The sequence below is a fragment of the Copadichromis virginalis genome, linkage group LG7 (assembly GCF_057382275.1).
Source record: "Copadichromis virginalis isolate Kocher_CV1m ecotype Utaka linkage group LG7, C_Virginalis_male_GT1.1, whole genome shotgun sequence".
NCBI lineage: Eukaryota > Metazoa > Chordata > Actinopteri > Cichliformes > Cichlidae > Copadichromis > Copadichromis virginalis.
Window position 1 is genome coordinate 6290459 of NC_140624.1, and position 17698 is coordinate 6308156.

Here is a 17698-nt window from a genome sequence, read left to right on the forward strand (position 1 = left end):
ATACTACTCTGACTTTGAGGCCACTGTGGCTATAGTGTCCACAAAGCATGACTGTGTACACACAGTAAAGCACCTGAGGTGTATTCCATCTACAGAGGAAGAGAAACTGAAATCATCAGACTCCTGTCTCACATGTATGCAGCATGTGTTTTAACAAACTTCCCTCAACTTTCCTTGGAAAGATTGCCAAAGGCCTTTGTAGAATACTGTAGAAACCCCCCCAAATTCCCATGAGGCCTTTCTATATAAAATCACAGCTGACGTTGCACATGATGCACATTTGCATTCTTTTATCTGGACAGATGACAGTGTATTGGTGTGTTTGTGCTCATCCGTGATTAGGAATGAGTTGGAGCTTGTGTATAATTTGTTTGTGTGGCATGTAGCAGTAGTAGTCTGCCACAGCCAGCTGTTTCTATTGTGTTGGAATGGGGAGTCAGCACATATAATACGAGTCAGATGGTGCAGAGAAAGTACGAGAGAGAGAGACTAGATTTCCCCTTTGGCAGAAGTCAGTGTATCATGTACCCTGTGTTGAGTAATCCAGTGCTAACACCTTTAGATATTCAAGCTGTCAGGTCCCCCTGATTACAAATTGCACTGAGGTGACTGCTACTGTCTGGGCGGGGGACTCGTCTCAGTCATAAATCATGCAGTATAATAAGAACAAATCCTGCTAACCTGTTTGGGCAGAGACTCAGTGCAATACAGTACTTACTGAAACACACTGTGACTCTGGCACATGACTCTATCAATGAGGCAGCATATTCAGAATCAGTCATGATCACATGTCAAAGTTATTTAGTCTTTGATGAACTCCACCCATTGGCGCTGACCGCTACATGGTTTTCACACATTCACTGCACCCTTCAACATTTCTAGACATTAGTTGATGGAAAAGCAAATGTCAGATGCAGTCAGATCAGACACTGAACACCCTATAACCTTAACCCTTCACCCTGTAATCTTTAATTGTGTTGATATGTGAGACACAAGTAATTGTCCAGTGAATTCACAGAGAGCAATGTTTCTTGTTTGTCTTGCACGCTCCATGCAGGCAGAACCATCACTTAAACCAAACAAAGTGTTTCCTGTAGTGCGAAGCCCTTTGAAGTGGATTATCTTCAGTTAGGTGCTATATGAGAGAAAGGACATCTTGATACAATGCCCCTATCTTATTCTTCCAACAGTTTACCTCCAAAGATGGCTTGTGGTAGTTGTGTGTCACTTTCAAAGGCCTCTGTTGCCTCTTGTCTATACTTATATGAAAGACCAGAAACAAGATTGTAAGTATGAAGCCTGCCATATTTTTCATATGTGTTTACATCATTTCAAAAATATGAAATATACTGAATATATTATACCCAGGCATTTTGGTGTATCTGAAGGCTTTAAAACAAAAGTATATATCCAAAAATGTATGTGTGGTTTCCCTTGGTGTTCTTTCAACATTCCTCCTTTGCCTTCCTTGATTCTGTCAGCAGTAAAAGTATCGTTATCTCTTGCTGGCATGTATCACTAAAAAGAAGAGGCTGTAGTGTAAGATGATGGGATTTTTTTTCAACATGTTTCAGCAGTTTTTTTCTTTCAACATCCCCACTCTGATTCCAGTGAGAACGCAGCACTTGCCGGAAGCACATGGGAATGTCATTTTAGGGACGGTAGCCCATGTTTTCCCTTTTGGGAGAGAAGGGAGAGTTTAAGATGATGCAGCTTTTTTTCCTCTGGCTTCATAAATAAATCACAAACCTGCTCTGATCATCTTTCCTCTTTTCCATTTCTCTTTTTCATCCTCGGCCCCTTATTTCCTCTGGCTTGGCAGAAAGCTTGCTTCATATTCAGAAGCCAAAATAAAGGTTAACTTTTGGGCAGCTAACTGTATTCAGATCAATTAGATGCACAGTAGCTACCTCGGCTAAAAACAAACCAGGCAAAACTAATTAAGCTGGGAGCTTTACCCAGGAGATCTTTTCTGAAAGACAGAAAAGGCCACTCTGTGTTCTTACTTTGACTGGTCGCTACTGTTATCCATTTTAGTTGGAACACAGCAATTAAAGCAGTGAAAGAACAGGACATTATGTCGTTATGCAAGAAATGATTGTATCTCCTTGCCTGCTCATCTGACAACCAGGGGTTTTTTGTTGTTGTAACATTACATATTCAAACTGTCGGAGATGGTTGGGTTGGACTAACTGGGTCTGCTGAGTGTTTATTCAAAGAGGAAATGCCAAATGTGTTCATGATTGGCCATAGTTTCATCAGTAGCTGTGCCTCATAATTTAGTACAATTATGAATTTTGTCTCACAACTCGTGAAATTGTATTATTTTAATGTGCTGGAAACAACCATGTTATAATGTTTGCTTATGTATTTCAATTAAGATGTTTCCCGATTAGTTGTGTTTTTTTCACTTCCTCTTTTTGCATGATAAAATCTAAAACTATAAAGGATGTATTTAGCAAGTGCTGCTAAGCACGTCCGCTGTATGGGTTATAACAGGGGTAGGCAACTCCAAGCCTCGAGTGCTGCAGGTTTTAGATGTGTCCATGATCCATCACAGCTGATTTAAAGGGCTAAATGACTCCTCAGCATTTCTGAAGTTCTCCAGAGGCCTGGTAATGAACTAATCATTTGATTCAGGTGTGTTAACCCAGGGTGCGATCTAAAACCTGCAGGACACCGGCACTCGAGGCCTGGAGTTGCCTACCCCTGGGTTATAATGAAGGTTGCTGTCTGTGCTACCATAATTTTTTATCCTTATCTACCAGTATACCTCTGTCTCACTTACTGTTCCTTCATACATCAGACAAATCAGCCTCAACCATCATGCATCTACTAACTTTGCAACCCTTATTCCTTTACAGACATACAACATATGTCTTTTCTGCGGTGTTAAAATAATCACATGTTAGTAATGTTAAAGGCAAGTATTTGGAATAACACAAAATTCATAACTTTGTTTTGGTTTTACTCAACATGTGTCTAAAACAGTTTTGATTGGTTTTGTTTGCATTAGCCTCATGTCACTATGTGCTCTGTTTACTTTCCTGAATGTGCTGAGAGCAAGGCTCAGATTCCCTTGTGTGTTTGGTTGCCCTCAGTGGTGTGGATTACATGTTATAAGGATTACGACGGCTGCAGTGAGCAAATACCGGTCGTGTAGGGATTTCTACAACAGCAGTCCTGATGGATATTTCAGAAGTTATGGACGTTGATTTAAATGATTCATATCATATCTAAATATCTGTTCCTTTTTGCTTCTGTGCCTGTAGGTGTTTTGTCCCTCCCAGCCCATTTCAGTCCCTACACAGAGAACCAACAGTCGTCTGTGGACAGCAGGGAGGATGCTTATGCCCAGCTGGAGCTGAGGACACTGGAACAGTCACTGCTGGCTACCTGTGTAGGCAGCATCTCTGAACTCAGTGAGTATACATATTGTAAATAGTGTTTGTGGTCCTGATTAGAAGCATTTTTTCACATTATGTTTTAATTGATTAAATTCCTCTGAGCTGTGAAGCTACACAGTATCCTTGCCAGAAAAGACAAGTACCAGTTCCCAGAAATAATAAAATGTCCTGACTTTAAAAAAATGTTGGTGCTTGACCACAAATGCTTTTTTCTTGCTCTTCTCTTAAAGACACATAACCTTTTATTTTTTAATTCAACAGAAAATAATAGTTCAGACAGCAAAGTAGGCAGCAAAGATAACATATAATTATCACTTTCTGTCCCGAGTCTCATTGTGTGCCTGAATCTGCAAGTCATCTAATGCCGGCTCTTCTAAAAATAAACAGCGGATCAGTTTATCTACACATGGAGCTCTGGAGAATAAAGTCACAGTGCCTCAGATTGTACATTTGTCATCTGTAATTTGTTTGCAAAGCAGTACACAGTCTTTTTTTCAGTGAAGTTGGTCCACAATGCAACACTTGGACTGTGTCAGCATGCCTCAGACTTTATTGACTTTATTAGAGCCTGCTGTCAGTCTGAATACAATTGCATCCGTCTTTTCTTCTGATGTTTTCCTTTGGATTGATGTAGTAATACAAAGTATAAAGCCGCTGAAAAGCCTGGTACTTATTTGTCCATTAGGTATTAGGCCTTGAATGATTGGACGGATTCTTTGTTTAAACATAGACAGCTCTAGACATTCATACGCATCGTGGATGGTAAACACAGAGTCATGCAGGCACACAGCTTTACTGTACTCTACAGTACGTGTGGTCTGTTGAAACTGCAGGCTGCGAGGGAGTTGGCAGCAATGAGGGGTAGGAATAACAAGTAAGATAAAAACAGGAATAGAGTTAGTTTGAGAGATGGAAGTTTGTATGGCAGAGGATTCAATTTAAGGAGCGAGTGGGTTTAGAGGTGTGGAGAGTCAGGAGGAAATGATGGCGAGGTAGAGAGGTGAAGATGGAGAGTTTTGGGGCATGCACAGAGGAAACGTGGATATTAGAGTTGGACGGAGCAGGGATACATTTCCTTCTCTAAATGAGCTAACACTTTGCTGTTTGTTCCTAAAGCACAAGGCCACGGTTCATACACCGCTGAAGTTAGTGAGGCATTAAGAAAGTATACACATGCACTCAGACAAAGACACACTCTTTCTCTCAGTAGTCTCTTTGTGCAACATCTCTCTGGTGGGGTGAATTTGTGCTGTTCTGGGCAGGGCTGATATCCAGACCAATTCACACCTAGAAACACACACAGGCTTGTGTCCGCTAATTCACATACACGCCGCAAAAACACGGTGGGTTTGGCACTCTGATCCTAGCCCAAGACACCAGGCAGACACAGGAGCATCTGTACCAAGCTGCCCGGCTTTACTTGATCACTCAACTGGACTTGGCCAGACACACAAACACACACCATACACAAACATGGTGGATAACTGATAGTAGGCTACAGCACATTTCAACTATATGGCCAAAATTGTAGGGGAAGCAGCATAATAAACACACTGGCTATGGGAAAATGCAGCTTTCACAAAGACTCCAATATATCTGTAATCTAAGAGTGAAGTTATTCATAAGCATCTGACCCCCGGAGCTCAGTTTTGCTTCAAGGCACAATATATTCTGGAAAGGAGAGGCTCTCCATCATGGCCAATGATTCCTACGAGACCTCCTGGAGCAACTGCTGGTGGTGGTTATCACAAAGGGGGCCCTTCAGCTTTAAGTGGGGTCTGTTTTGGGAGGGTTACCCAGCCTAATCCCCTAGAAGTACCCCAAACCTCTTAATGCTGACACACAAACACACTCGCACTGTTGAATTCTTCACCCTTAGCTGATGTGCTGTCTTTTTACCCGGGGGTAATTATGCTAAATGAGTGTTACAAGATCCCAAGTTCATCCTGGGCTCCCTCGTTCACACCGCCTCTCCCTGCCCCTCCTCCATTTCCCTGTCCCTGTGACGACTGTCCACTTTACACTTTCTTTAATGCCTAAGATCTCTTTTCCTGTCGGTCTGGCTCTCTCTCTCTCTTTTTTTTTTTTTTAAGAATTTTTGCATATCACACTGAACATATTTTAAGCAAAATGTACTTTTATTCAGTTGCGCATAGTTCACTGCTAGAGTATAAACTGATGAATCATCTGATGAGCACCATTATACAAACAGCTTTCATTTAAGTGTTCGCTGTCAAATCGCTATATTCTACTTTCTGAAAAGACTTAATGTTAGCATTGCTATTATCACATGACTGACGCATAACTTTCACGGTAGAGGGTTTTTAACTACTCTGCTACTACATGAACAGTTCAGTAGAGCCTTGATCATGGGTGAATGGCTATTTAGACTGGTCGTCTGGCTTTGCTAATGACAAATACCACTAGAGACATGGTTGGAGGGGGGAATCCAGTTTGACTGAGAGCCCATGGGGCTTTTAATGTAAACAGTTTTGAATATGCCACTCATTTATGTCCATAAACTGATTTTTCATACTGCACTACAGAATCAGGAAAATCATTTTTAACCTTCAGTTTTTTAAATTACATATGACTTGTTAACTATTAATGTTTCTGTGGTTCCAGGTGACTTGGTGTCCCGTGCAATGCACCACATGCAGCGCCTAAGCTCAGTACGTTCAGGGCTGAGCCCTGCCCGCCACGCCCGTCCTCAACAGCCTGTGTCCTGGTCGCCTGACGCCCTCCACACCCTTTACTACTTCCTGCGTTGCCCACAAATGGAGTCCATGGAGAATCCCAATCTGGATCCCCCACGCATGGCACTTAGCAAAGAGAGGTGGGAATAATGCATGACTGGACACAAGCAGTTTAGATGCTCCCTCTCTGGGTGCAAAATAGGCGGTGAAATTACAGATCTAATCTTAATCATTGACCCTGTTCCATTTTGTTTTCGACCCCCCCCCTTTCACAGAAAATAAGTGGTACTCCTGATTTGCCCTTTTATCCATTTGATGCTTATCTCCCTAAATACATTTGTAATTTCAAATGATTCGGTTTGATTCATGAAGCTGACCAAAATACAGTCAATGCCAGAAGTGTAGCCACTGCAAATAAACAAACCCAAATTGAAACCTTCAAAAATGAACAAATGGGTTCTCAATGAAGTGAAAAGCTTTTTGCAGGCAACACTTCACTTTCATCCTTTTCCTAATCCCATTAGCCTTTGTTCATTTAAGTGTTAACTTTCTGTTGTTGAATTACAAGCAAGAAAAGGCTTCTAGGTGTCAGCAGTAGTGCGATAGAAGGGTGACTTGCACCTTTAGAGTGTAAATTAGGCTGAAGACTGGTGTTTAAAAGAATTTTAAGAGGTGGAAATAGTCTGTAATTTTGTTAGGGTCTGCTCAATCTTCCTTAGTTGCATTGAGAAAGTCTGGCAGTTTTTGTGTTCCCTTTATTTCCTGTTGTTTCTTGGAATGAAAATGTTTGCTCAGTCTGGACACAGTGCAGCACATTCCACTTGTTTTTTATTTAAAAGTTGTGGCTTTATCTACAAACCTTCCATACCAACCCCTTCCGTATGTTTGGAGGTGTCTCTGGGAAATTACAGCGTTTCTTGCTTTTTTTGCTTTCTACAGAAGTAACTGTTGAGTAACACTCAACCGAGTCACGTCTCTATTCTCCAAAAATGTGATAAAACGTTCGAAAACATTGCATTACATCACTGTTGTTCACAGTGGTTTGCAGTTCTGATACTGTGATATTCAGCACTTCAGATAAATGTGATGGATTATGTGCCTTCGGTTAAGGTAACATGACAAAAGTAGTTGTGCCTGCCAACACACATGAGGTCTGCTCTCAGAAAGAAATCTTCAATTATGTTTTTGTGCCAGAAATGTAAAAACTGGCAGCAATAGGTGTTCGCGGCTTAATTACATTTTTTATACTGATTTATACAGGCATGTCTAAAGGTAACATAAGCATATATAAACGTGCTGGCGCTCCCACTAAGGTGTGAGTGTTCAGTTTGCAGCAGTAAATCAGTTAATGTTGTTGACGAGATTTTGCCCTTTAATGCTGATAATGAAAATCACATGTTAGGATTATGATGAAGGCATAGCATCTGTCAGGTGATCATAGTTACATGAATGTTTTCACAGTGAAATCACCAAAAATATCCACCTTGTCTTCCCTTCATTACACGTTTGTATGGAAATAAACCCAGCTGCCTCCTGTGCATTTAATAAAAAGCAGACAAAGTGCATGTGAGACAAAGTCCCCGTTAGCTTCAAAGTGAACACAACAGCAAATATACACCCTTTTCTTTCACCTGGCTGTTGTTATAAATCCTCAGATGTTTTTAATGCTGGATGTATATCAGCCTAGTTTATGTGTCCAGGATAAAACAGTTTGGCATCCCATCATACTTTATGCTTTTTTTCTTTCTTGACAGCTGCTGCACACAGGTTTGCCTTTCTGCATGTTCATATTCCTATCTCTTTGTGACTGCGTGTCTGTGAATGTTAGAGAACACACTCAGGTGGTGTGAAAACCTGGTAGTGATTACAATACGAGTGCCTGGTAATGATACAGGCTTCTCTCCTTCAGTGGGCCTCTCCCTCTATCTGGCTCAGCCTCTATTAAGAGCTGTGTAAAACCTTTGGTGGAAACCCAAAACCACCAGATCTGTGTGGGCCACATCGTCAGACATTAGAGGGAGCCTGGTGAGAGCCTTATTGCCGAATCCTTGAGAGTACAAGAGAAACCCTCTTTGTTTTGATCCTCTTAAAGCTGGTGCTTAGTTGTGAGTAATAATCTTGTTTTGGAGTAAGAGGGCGCTTAAAGCGTGGGAGGGCAGATATTATTGTCTTATTTTCACACTCCACTATTTAAACATACAGAAAAAAGTTGATCAAAAACAATTAACTTTTTTTTTGTTTTTTACTATTATTGCAACTTCACTAAAAAGCAGCACTTCCAACATTCTTCTAAACAGACCCCCTACTCCTCTGCTTCCTCAAGGAAAAGAGATTATTTTAATAATGGAGCTTACTTCTAACTGCATTTACATCAGCTATGGTTATGTCTCCATTCATATCTGAGCCTTTACGATTGCAATCTGAAACAAGATCAGTGGTTAACCTTGACCCTTTGGCAAATTGTGATGAGGTCCGCTTTAAAAGCTGATTTAAGTTCCTTTCGGGTTATAGGTTTTATAAGACACATGGGGCCAGTGTAGCGTGTGTGATTTTTGCCTCCTAGGTAGAAAAGCCTTTGCTTTTCATTTTGGACAGGTCAGCGTTCGAACACACCTGACCATGATTTGAGCTCACTGTCTTTATGACCTACCAGATGGTGGTAAGCAACGCACCATGAATCAAAGCTAACGTTTACATGCTCACGTGTTGGAGAGTTTGTGTATGTTGGTGTTTCTATATCCTGCTGTTCTCTGTATGAAGCCTTAGTATGAGAGGTCAGTAAGCTAGCCAGAGGCACTATCTGGTTTCGGTCTTAACAGGCTCTGTGGCTTTTGATGTTGCAGAGACTCTGATGAAGCTAAAATTTGCGTTTCAGGCAGAGGGGCATAACCCGGACACGTACGAGGGTCAAAAGGAAGGCGTATGTTTTAAAAAAAAAAAAAAAAAAGGAGATTGATCCTATAGGAGAGATAGGATGGGACATTATAAGTGTGCATCTGTCAGCAGTACATGTCTGGCTAATTGGTATAAGAATGCAGCTAAATATCTTGTCAAACACTATTGTCCATTATTAATAGAAAAACTCTACCTTTATTGTTGGCTGATTGACAAAAGGAAGGACAGAGGGGGAAAATCTGGATAACTGTAGCAAAGTTGGCTCTAGTTAGTGTCTGATTGCAGGCGTGCAGTCAAGTAGTAGGGTGGATACCTATGACATTCAGGAAGCCACACACAAATGAACAGACACACTCACACAGCCCAATTTGTGTTGAGTGGAGGCCATTAAGGGAGAAATAAACATTGATTCCCAAGCCCATTGAGCCCATCCTCAGAAACGTGACATTCTTATCACTCTGCACCCTCTGAACTACCCACAGACTACCGCCCAACCCCCGTCTTCATTTCGACATACCCCACCTGCTATCTCCCAAACACTTAAAACCTTCATTATATGCACCTACCAGTCACACTTAATCATCCCTCCTCCCCTTGATCCCCTTGTCTGCTTGTTAACTGTCACGCCTGGGTGACAGCAGAAGCTCCTCCCTCCTCCCTAAGTTGGGATGCAGCTGTTTGTTCAATTTATGTTATATCAGATTCATGTTTTAAAAGCTCCACATCAATTGTGAGGAGGAGAGCCATTTTGCAATATGCATTATTAACAAACCCGTGATGAACGAGTGCTCTTGTGCAGAAGGTTCTTTGCTATAGGAAGCCTCCTACTGCTTTTTAAAGTAAGCACAGTAAGGAGAGTAAATGGCACAGCAGTGCTACTGACAGTAACTATAATCCCAAAATACATTGCTGTGTTCTTGTATACTGCCCATGCTTTTGCTACCATGGATATTCATTATGTAAGTCTTTCATTTTCCAAGAACAAAGGAATGGCCACTGATAAAAAACAATGTCTCAGCATGAGAAAGGCAGTCTAATAACACAGAGACGTTGTTCAAACAATCATTAACGGCTCTTAAATGAGGCTTCATATGATCAAAAGCAAACAGCAGTCACATTCCTGCTAATTTGTCATTGTTCACAAACACATTTTATTCACATATGGTGGGAGAGAGGCGCAGACGAGAAGGGACTGATAACAGATAACAAGCTAGACTATAAAAGGACAAATGCAAAGACGGCAATCAAACAATGACTTTCAAAGTGCCACGTTCACAAACATGACAGCAGACCAAATGTTGTGTCCTCGTGGTTTTTTTTCCCCCACATATACTTCTTCAGGAATAACAACACTGTTACTTCAGCTTTAGGTCACAATTTTTAATTTCAGGTGATTCTTTCTGTTTTTGTTGAAGATCTTGGTTAAACATAAGTAGCCGCTATCTTGTATTTTTACATGACCGCAAAGATTAAATGGTAAATGGCCTGTATTTGTATAGCGCTTTACTAGTCCCTAAGGACCCCAATGGGTTTTACGCAACCAGTCATCTGCCCGATTAACACACTGGTGATGGTAAGCTACATTGTAGCCACAGCCACCCTGGGGCGCACTGACAGAGGCGAGGCTGCCGGACACTGGCGCCACCGGGCCCTCTGACCACCACCAGTGGGCAACGGGTGAAGTGTCTTGCCCAAGGACACAACGACCGAGACTGTCCAAGCCGGGGCTCGACCCGGCAACCTTCCGATTACAAGGCAAACTCCCAACTCTGGCGATCTAGTCATATAGAAACATCTGTTTCTTGAGCCTTAGAGGGATGACATCAGCGAGAATGCCAGCTGAGATTAGGAAAGATGACTCGTGCTGTGAAATGAATGTGGGTTGGTGATGTTGTAAGTCATCTGGCTGAAGACAGTCTCTGAGTTAATTCCCAAAGTGACTGAATTATGAGTGTTTAAGTTTACACTCCCCACTAAAGTCATCTAGTCTTTCACAGAGCCTCATCTTTTACTGGCTCCGTTCAATAAAGATTTGAATTTACTGGTTTACAAGGTCACTTTCTGTGTACATACAGGGAAATACTAATGTCTGTTACCTAGCAGTGAGTGGTACTCATTATCATAACCAGTAATAATTGGACCAAAGCAAACAGAAGGTGAATGATTTCTCTTTTTTTGCTCATAGGCCTTTTCTGTTGCTGCCACCTTTAATGGAGTGGATGAGGGTGGCCATAGTTCATGCCGAGCATCGCAGGAGTTTATTAGTGGACAGCGATGATGTCAGACAGACGGCGAGGCTTCTCCTTCCGGGATTGGACTGTGAGCCGAGACAACTGAAGTAAGTGAGAACACTCATTCACCTCACTCGCTCTGCTGGGATGAAAGTGCTTAAAATAAAAATACAAACCTTACTAATAATTTCAGGAAAAGACTGATGTTTTCTTTGAGCTGGACGTCTGTCGTTTAATCATTGTATTTAACAAATGATTGTATGCGGTAAATTAATCTTTGTTAACTATTGTGTGGCTCATTAACTTTACTTCTTTCTATAGAAAGCATCATTAACATATGTAAGCCACAAGGTGCATAAAACAAGCATCTTAGAAAAGCGACCGAGTAGATCCTAATAAATTAGCCATCAGCTCTCAGAAATTAATTGGTAACTGGTTATTTATTCAGTTTTAATTTTGTTTCAGGCCTGAGTGTTGCTTCAGCTCCTTCAAGCGTCTCGACTCCAAAGCTGCCTCTGATAAGTTCCACCTTGATTTGGGTTTTCGGATGCTCAACTGCGGTCGCACAGATCTTATTGGCCAAGCAATCGATCTACTGGGACCAGATGGGGTGAACAGTATGGATGACCAGGTATTTAAATTTTACTTAATTTATGTTGTGGAGATATAAATGTAAGCCGTTAGCTCGAGCAAACCACCTCTCATTTGGGGACACAAAGCAGGCCCCTTATACAATACGATAAATCTCAAGGAAATTGCTGTAAGTCCATGAAATATCCTTAGAAGTGATGGAAACATAGCTTTGTGTTATAACTTGTTCAAAGCTTCATGCATTTGCTTCTACTCGTTTTCATTACAGGGTATGACCCCTCTGATGTACGCCTGCGCAGCTGGAGACGAAGCCCTCGTCCAGATGCTGATTGATGCTGGGGCCAACCTTGACGTGGCGGTAAATATGCTTAAGTATTTCCAATGTTGTCAAATCTGTCTTAATTTAAGCACATTTTGTATCCCTTTACATCTATAAACAGGAAAGGTTTCCATTATTAAAGCATGTAAGAGGCTCTTATGAATGTAATGTTTTCTCTGTGTGCGTGTGTTTGTGATCTTGGTGTGTAATACTGATTTAATCTGTGTTGCCAGGTACCACCCTGCTCCCCCAAGCACCCATCTGTGCATCCTGATAGTCGACACTGGGCAGCCCTCACCTTTGCAGTGTTGCATGGACACATTTCTGTGGTGCAGGTCCGAAACACATACATAAACAAGCTACATGTTGCTTGTTTATGTCACAATGACCCTTACAAGATGTCAAATATTGTTTAATATAACAGAGGTAATGTGCCTTTGCAGCTTCTTTTGGATGCAGGAGCCAATGTGGAGGGGGCTGCAGTCCGCAATGGACAGGAGAGTACAGCAGACACTCCACTGCAGCTGGCTTCAGCAGCAGGTGGGCAAACACACAAGGAACAGCTGATGTTAGAGTGGTGTCCATCTCACAGTGGGTCTGTATTATGGCCACTAAATTACCACTTACTGTATAATTATAGAGGCGAAAAGTCAGGTGGAAGGTTTGACAAAGGAAAAGATTTTGTTGTACAGCTTGTCTATCACCTTTGTTAAAAGCGGTAATAATAACTTTATTGGTTATTTGTAACTAACAGAGTGTTAGGTCCAAGGACCACCTAGAGTAACACTTGGATTAACTTGTGACTCAGCAGGAGGAATGAGGAAATGAGAGAGTAAATGAAGGGGCAGTGACAGCAGCAGTGTGCCGCTTGTGGTTGTTTAGTAGTCTGTGGCCTGCATTCCTCTGTGGGATCATCTGAAAGCAACATGTAGCTTGAGTAAAGAAAACACACGCTCTTCATAGCAGCAGTGACAGTGTGTAAATAATGCCTGCAATGAATGTGTTGGCTGTTTAAATATGCCAAATGAAATGTGATAAATTTTCATTTATGTTTGTGGTGTATAAATGTTTAAAATGGGCCTAAACCAGTAACAAACAAAAATGTTGACATTTTGGGAATAAAGATGAATAAAAAATAAGCACAAGGATAATAAATTATCTGCAAGTTTATGAACAAAGTGGAAATATTTATCTATTTGTGCTTCTCAGGCAACTATGAGATGGTGAGTTTGCTACTGGCACGAGGCGCTGACCCCTTATCAAAGAACCATGGTGGAAACGCCCTTACATCATCCCTCTATGAGGACATGAACTGCTTCAGTCATGCTGCTGCACATGGACACAGGTATGTATCCCCCAGTCTGAAAACTAGTACTGGAAGACCAGCTGTAAACATTTGCACACGTAGCACAGAAATAATGCATCTGTCAGCTTTATATTACACATGACTAGAGTTAGAGTTTGTGCTGTGAGGATAGATTCAAACGTTTTATCGTGTGATTTAGGAAGAGCTTGAAGGTTTTGTAGTGTGAAAGGAAAGTTTAAGGTGTCATTCTATTCAGAGTCAATTTGTTTCTGAAGACCAGCTGGTGGTGTAAACTTCTCCACCTGTTCACTCTGTCTGTGTGAACACGATGTAGACTCAACACTTTACATTGCTCAGTGAGGGTGATAGATTACGTAATGAGAGAGGAGACTCCAGGGTTGCAGAATTGGAAGTACGTGTTGCCATTTTGGCAGATATTAATGATCCTCCACCTTCTAACTTTCTTTTCTTGTTTCCTTCCTTGCATGCCCTCTTTCTGCCCTCGTTCTACTCCCTATTTATCTTGTCAGGAACGTGCTGAGAAAGCTACTGACTCAGCCGCAGCAAGTCAAAGACGATGTCCTGTCTCTGGAGGAGATCCTGGCTGAGGGGGTTGAAGATGAGACGGCTGGGATCTGCCCTTTTGTCCATCTTTCCCCTCTTCCTAACTCTTCCAATGGTCCCCTGCCGATGCCAGAAGTGGGCATACCAAGGCTCTGCAAAGCCAGGATGAAGGCTCTCCAAGAGGCCAGCTACTACAGCGCCGAGCATGGCTACCTGGACGTCACCATGGAGCTGCATGCTATGGGTACTTTTCAAATGGCAAGAAGAGGATGTGCCTACTTTTCCAGTTTATAGAACCAAATAATAAATCCTTTCTATTTAACCAGGCGTGCCATGGAAACTACACGTGTGGCTGGAATCTCTTCGCTGCGCCCAGCAGCAGTCCAGGACAGGGGTCACCCTCTCCCTCCTCAAAGACTTTAACACAATCAAAGAGGAGGACTACTGTGAGGAACTGGTCACCACAGGCCTGCCCCTTATGTTCAATATTTTGCGCACCACAAAGGTACAGTCAAACACGATCATGAGTATGATTTTCACACTTTTTCAGTGTTAAACAGATTTAATTATACATTTCTCTTCTTCTCGTTCTATTACTTTCCTTCAGAGTGACGCCATTACACAGCAGTTGGCAGCTATTTTTAGTCACTGTTTTGGCCCAGCACCCCTCCCAGCCATCCCTGAGATGAAGGCAACTCTTTCAGCACAGTTGGGTAAGGAAACTATGATCCTTTAGAGTATATGGATATACATGCTCAGAGTTCCAAGAGGATAGCCTTTTACTGGCACCGATTTCAGTATTGGCTAGTGATAATTAGTCATTTTGACATCTAAAACACCAGTAAATCCTTAAATACAGTTTTCTTAAGCCTAAAGTCACTGTCAACAGATTCCTTATACAGTGATACAAACCCTAAAACAACACAAATGTAACACTTGGGCTGTAAATTAGATTTTTTTTCATGAATATTAGTTAGTAAAAGAGTGTCTGATATTATTGTTTTGGTAATCTTATCAGCAGTAATGTGTACAGAATGACTCTGCTGTTACTAGAACGTTATGGGTTTTATGCATGTGCTGATGTTTTTCTACAGACCCACACTTTCTGAATAACCAAGAGATGTCAGATGTGACATTTGTGGTTGAGGGAAAACCATTCTACGCACACAGAGTGCTTCTGGTTACTGCCTCTGACCGGTGAGTGCAGAAAGGTACAAGAGTGCATTTTAAGGCTTTTGATAAGACCTTACTTAAAGGGTTTTATTTTGCTCTAGATTCAAGTCTTTGCTGGCATCATATGGATCAGATGGAAGCTCCGATAAGGAGATTGAGATCAGTGATGTCAAGTACAACATATTTCAGGTAAGAAACACATTCCCTATTTAGATGTGTTGCATATGACAAAACAGACATTATTTAGATCAAATTGCTCATAAAGAAACCTCTAACCTCTGTACAGATGATGATGTCATACCTGTATTGTGGAGGAACTGAGTCACTGAAAAAGAAGGTGTCTGACTTACTAGAGGTAAGAATTGTTAATCGCATTAATCTGTCTCAGGGTTGGTATCTTAGAAATCCCAGCTTTAGTTCTACATCTTTACATGAATTACTCATTCTTGCTGACAGTGGAGATTGTTCTTTTTTTGTTTTGTTTTTTTATTTGAGTTTAGCTACAAGCTTGACATAGACAAGTTTGTGTTCATAGCAACAATTGAGCTCAATCGTCCCGTCTGGCCAATCCTTTCTAAGCATGAAGCTGTTACTTTGATTTTGAAATATAGTACCCTTATCACAAGTACACAAGCTGGGCTTTCAAATATGTCCTGTGTTTTTGTGCATTTATCAATTTAAAAATCGTTTTCTCTTCATTTTTTCATTAGTTTTTATCAACAATTCGTAGCTTCTTGTACTGAAAACAAAGGAAAATTCCAAATACATGTTACACAAAGTTAAATATTGCTTGTATGCAAACAGAATGAAAGGATGCATGACATTATTTTTCCTCCATTAAAGTGGTCATGTTTTCTCCTGCAGCTGTTGTCAGCTGCTAGTTTGTTCCAGTTGGGGGCGCTACAGAGACATTGTGAACTCATCTGCTCTCAACATATCAGCCTAGATAATGCAGTCAGCATCTACAAAACTGCTAAGGTAACAATTACTGATAGACTTGGATTGCACTACTGTGAGTGCAGTACATATGTATACATCAGTGCTATTTCAGGCATGAAAATATGACGTTGATATAAAAGTTGTTTTGATCATTTAGGTTTACATAAATTAGGTTTATAAAATTTGGTCATTTCACTGTCCTTTCTTCTGTCAGGTTAATGGTTCGGTGGAGCTGAGCTCGTTGTGTGAAGGTTACTTCTTGCAGCAGATGCCTGCCCTGCTGGAAAGAGAGAGTTTTAGGAGCTTGCTGTTGGGACCCCCGGGGGCCCGACAAGGAAACAACTCCACTTCTACGCTGACGCACAGCCGGGGTGACTCACTTGTGGAGGAGCTGGAGACCACCCTGGCTCGACGACTTCGCTCTCTCTACGTCACTTCCCGTGTCTGAAGACAACATGGCAGATGCTGTTGAGAGAGGACAGAAATAAGTGGATAAATGTGGCAATTAAGAAGTCTCACCTTTTCACTGATACAGAATCAGATCTGAAGTGTTTCAAATACAGAAGTTTTCTTGGTAAAATCTGATTTGTGTGTGTTAAGGAGCAATATTTTGACACGGGCACAGATTGGTGAGATGCCTGGCAGTGATTTACTCTGTGGGCAACTCGGCATTTCATACTTTGTGCCAAGCACTCCATGAAAATGTTTTTTGTGACGTACAGCGTTCCGAAGAAGAAAATATGATGCCTTTTCTCCAGGGCTCACGAGGCTTTACTGGACAAGCAACAAGTTAAGTCTGAATAATAAGACAATGCTGCCCTCTAATGGACAAAGCTTGCAACATAAATAATTGCTCTGGAGGATTGGGATCAGTGGCAGCCTCAGTTTTGACTGAAGCAATGTAAAGTGATTACAGACTGAAGCCTTTATTGAAGAATTGAGTGAGGTGGCCTTTTGATGCTGGACTTTAAACTTTCTGTTCTATAGTATTGCATAGTGGGAGCAAGGCTGCAGCCTTAAACTCCCTGCATCAATGTAAGCTTTGGATTAACAAATCTACTTTTTTAATGTAAAAGCTTTTATTGTCTGTTTGTTTTTTTTAAGTACGATGAGAGTAATGAAAATTTCAGAAGAGTGGGATGGACATTTTCTATTTAATGAGAAAAAGATGTGAGAGTATTTAACGGGGTGTCCCCTTTTTTATTTTAATTTTAATCAAAGCAGATTATTAGTATGGAAAAAATGCTTCTGCTGTTTTACCAGGTACGCTCTAACAGTTTATTAAGCTTGTGTATGCTGAGGTTTAATGCTTCGACACAGGTACAGCTGCGGAGGCTAACATGGGATTTGGACGACAAGAGTCTGTTTTTGTGCTGGATACATTATTAAACCTGGTAAACAAATCATTTAATGTGTGAATTGTTTTGGACTCACCTGGAATCGGGGAAAACGGCAGATTTACAAATGAGGAAGCCTACAAAATGGAAATAATTACATATGAAATACAATCTTACCACAAATCCATGGCATGTGACATGAGGGGGGGGGAAAAAAAAATCTACTGCATCGATCTTAAC

At 41.3% G+C, this 17698-nt stretch overlaps 2 protein-coding genes across 2 annotated transcripts in view; one reads left to right on the plus strand and one right to left on the minus strand.

Moving 5' to 3' along the window:
* The window catches only part of abtb2b (ankyrin repeat and BTB (POZ) domain containing 2b), a 41089-nt gene extending 23562 nt beyond the window's left edge, over positions 1-17527 (plus strand). Inside the window, exons 3-18 of the mRNA XM_085461383.1 lie at positions 3273-3422; positions 6033-6243; positions 11184-11336; positions 11695-11860; positions 12089-12178; positions 12373-12474; positions 12583-12679; positions 13349-13484; positions 13976-14253; positions 14336-14514; positions 14617-14722; positions 15104-15206; positions 15284-15371; positions 15469-15537; positions 16047-16160; positions 16336-17527. Of these exons, the coding sequence (XP_085317509.1) occupies positions 3273-3422; positions 6033-6243; positions 11184-11336; positions 11695-11860; positions 12089-12178; positions 12373-12474; positions 12583-12679; positions 13349-13484; positions 13976-14253; positions 14336-14514; positions 14617-14722; positions 15104-15206; positions 15284-15371; positions 15469-15537; positions 16047-16160; positions 16336-16569 (2276 nt within the window). The 3' untranslated portion in view covers positions 16570-17527. The remainder of the gene's footprint in view (positions 1-3272; positions 3423-6032; positions 6244-11183; positions 11337-11694; positions 11861-12088; positions 12179-12372; positions 12475-12582; positions 12680-13348; positions 13485-13975; positions 14254-14335; positions 14515-14616; positions 14723-15103; positions 15207-15283; positions 15372-15468; positions 15538-16046; positions 16161-16335) is intronic.
* The window catches only part of brsk2a (BR serine/threonine kinase 2a), a 177060-nt gene continuing 176572 nt past the window's right edge, over positions 17211-17698 (minus strand). Inside the window, exon 19 of the mRNA XM_085461386.1 lies at positions 17211-17595. Coding sequence (XP_085317512.1) covers positions 17552-17595 — 44 coding nt within the window. The 3' untranslated portion in view covers positions 17211-17551. The remainder of the gene's footprint in view (positions 17596-17698) is intronic.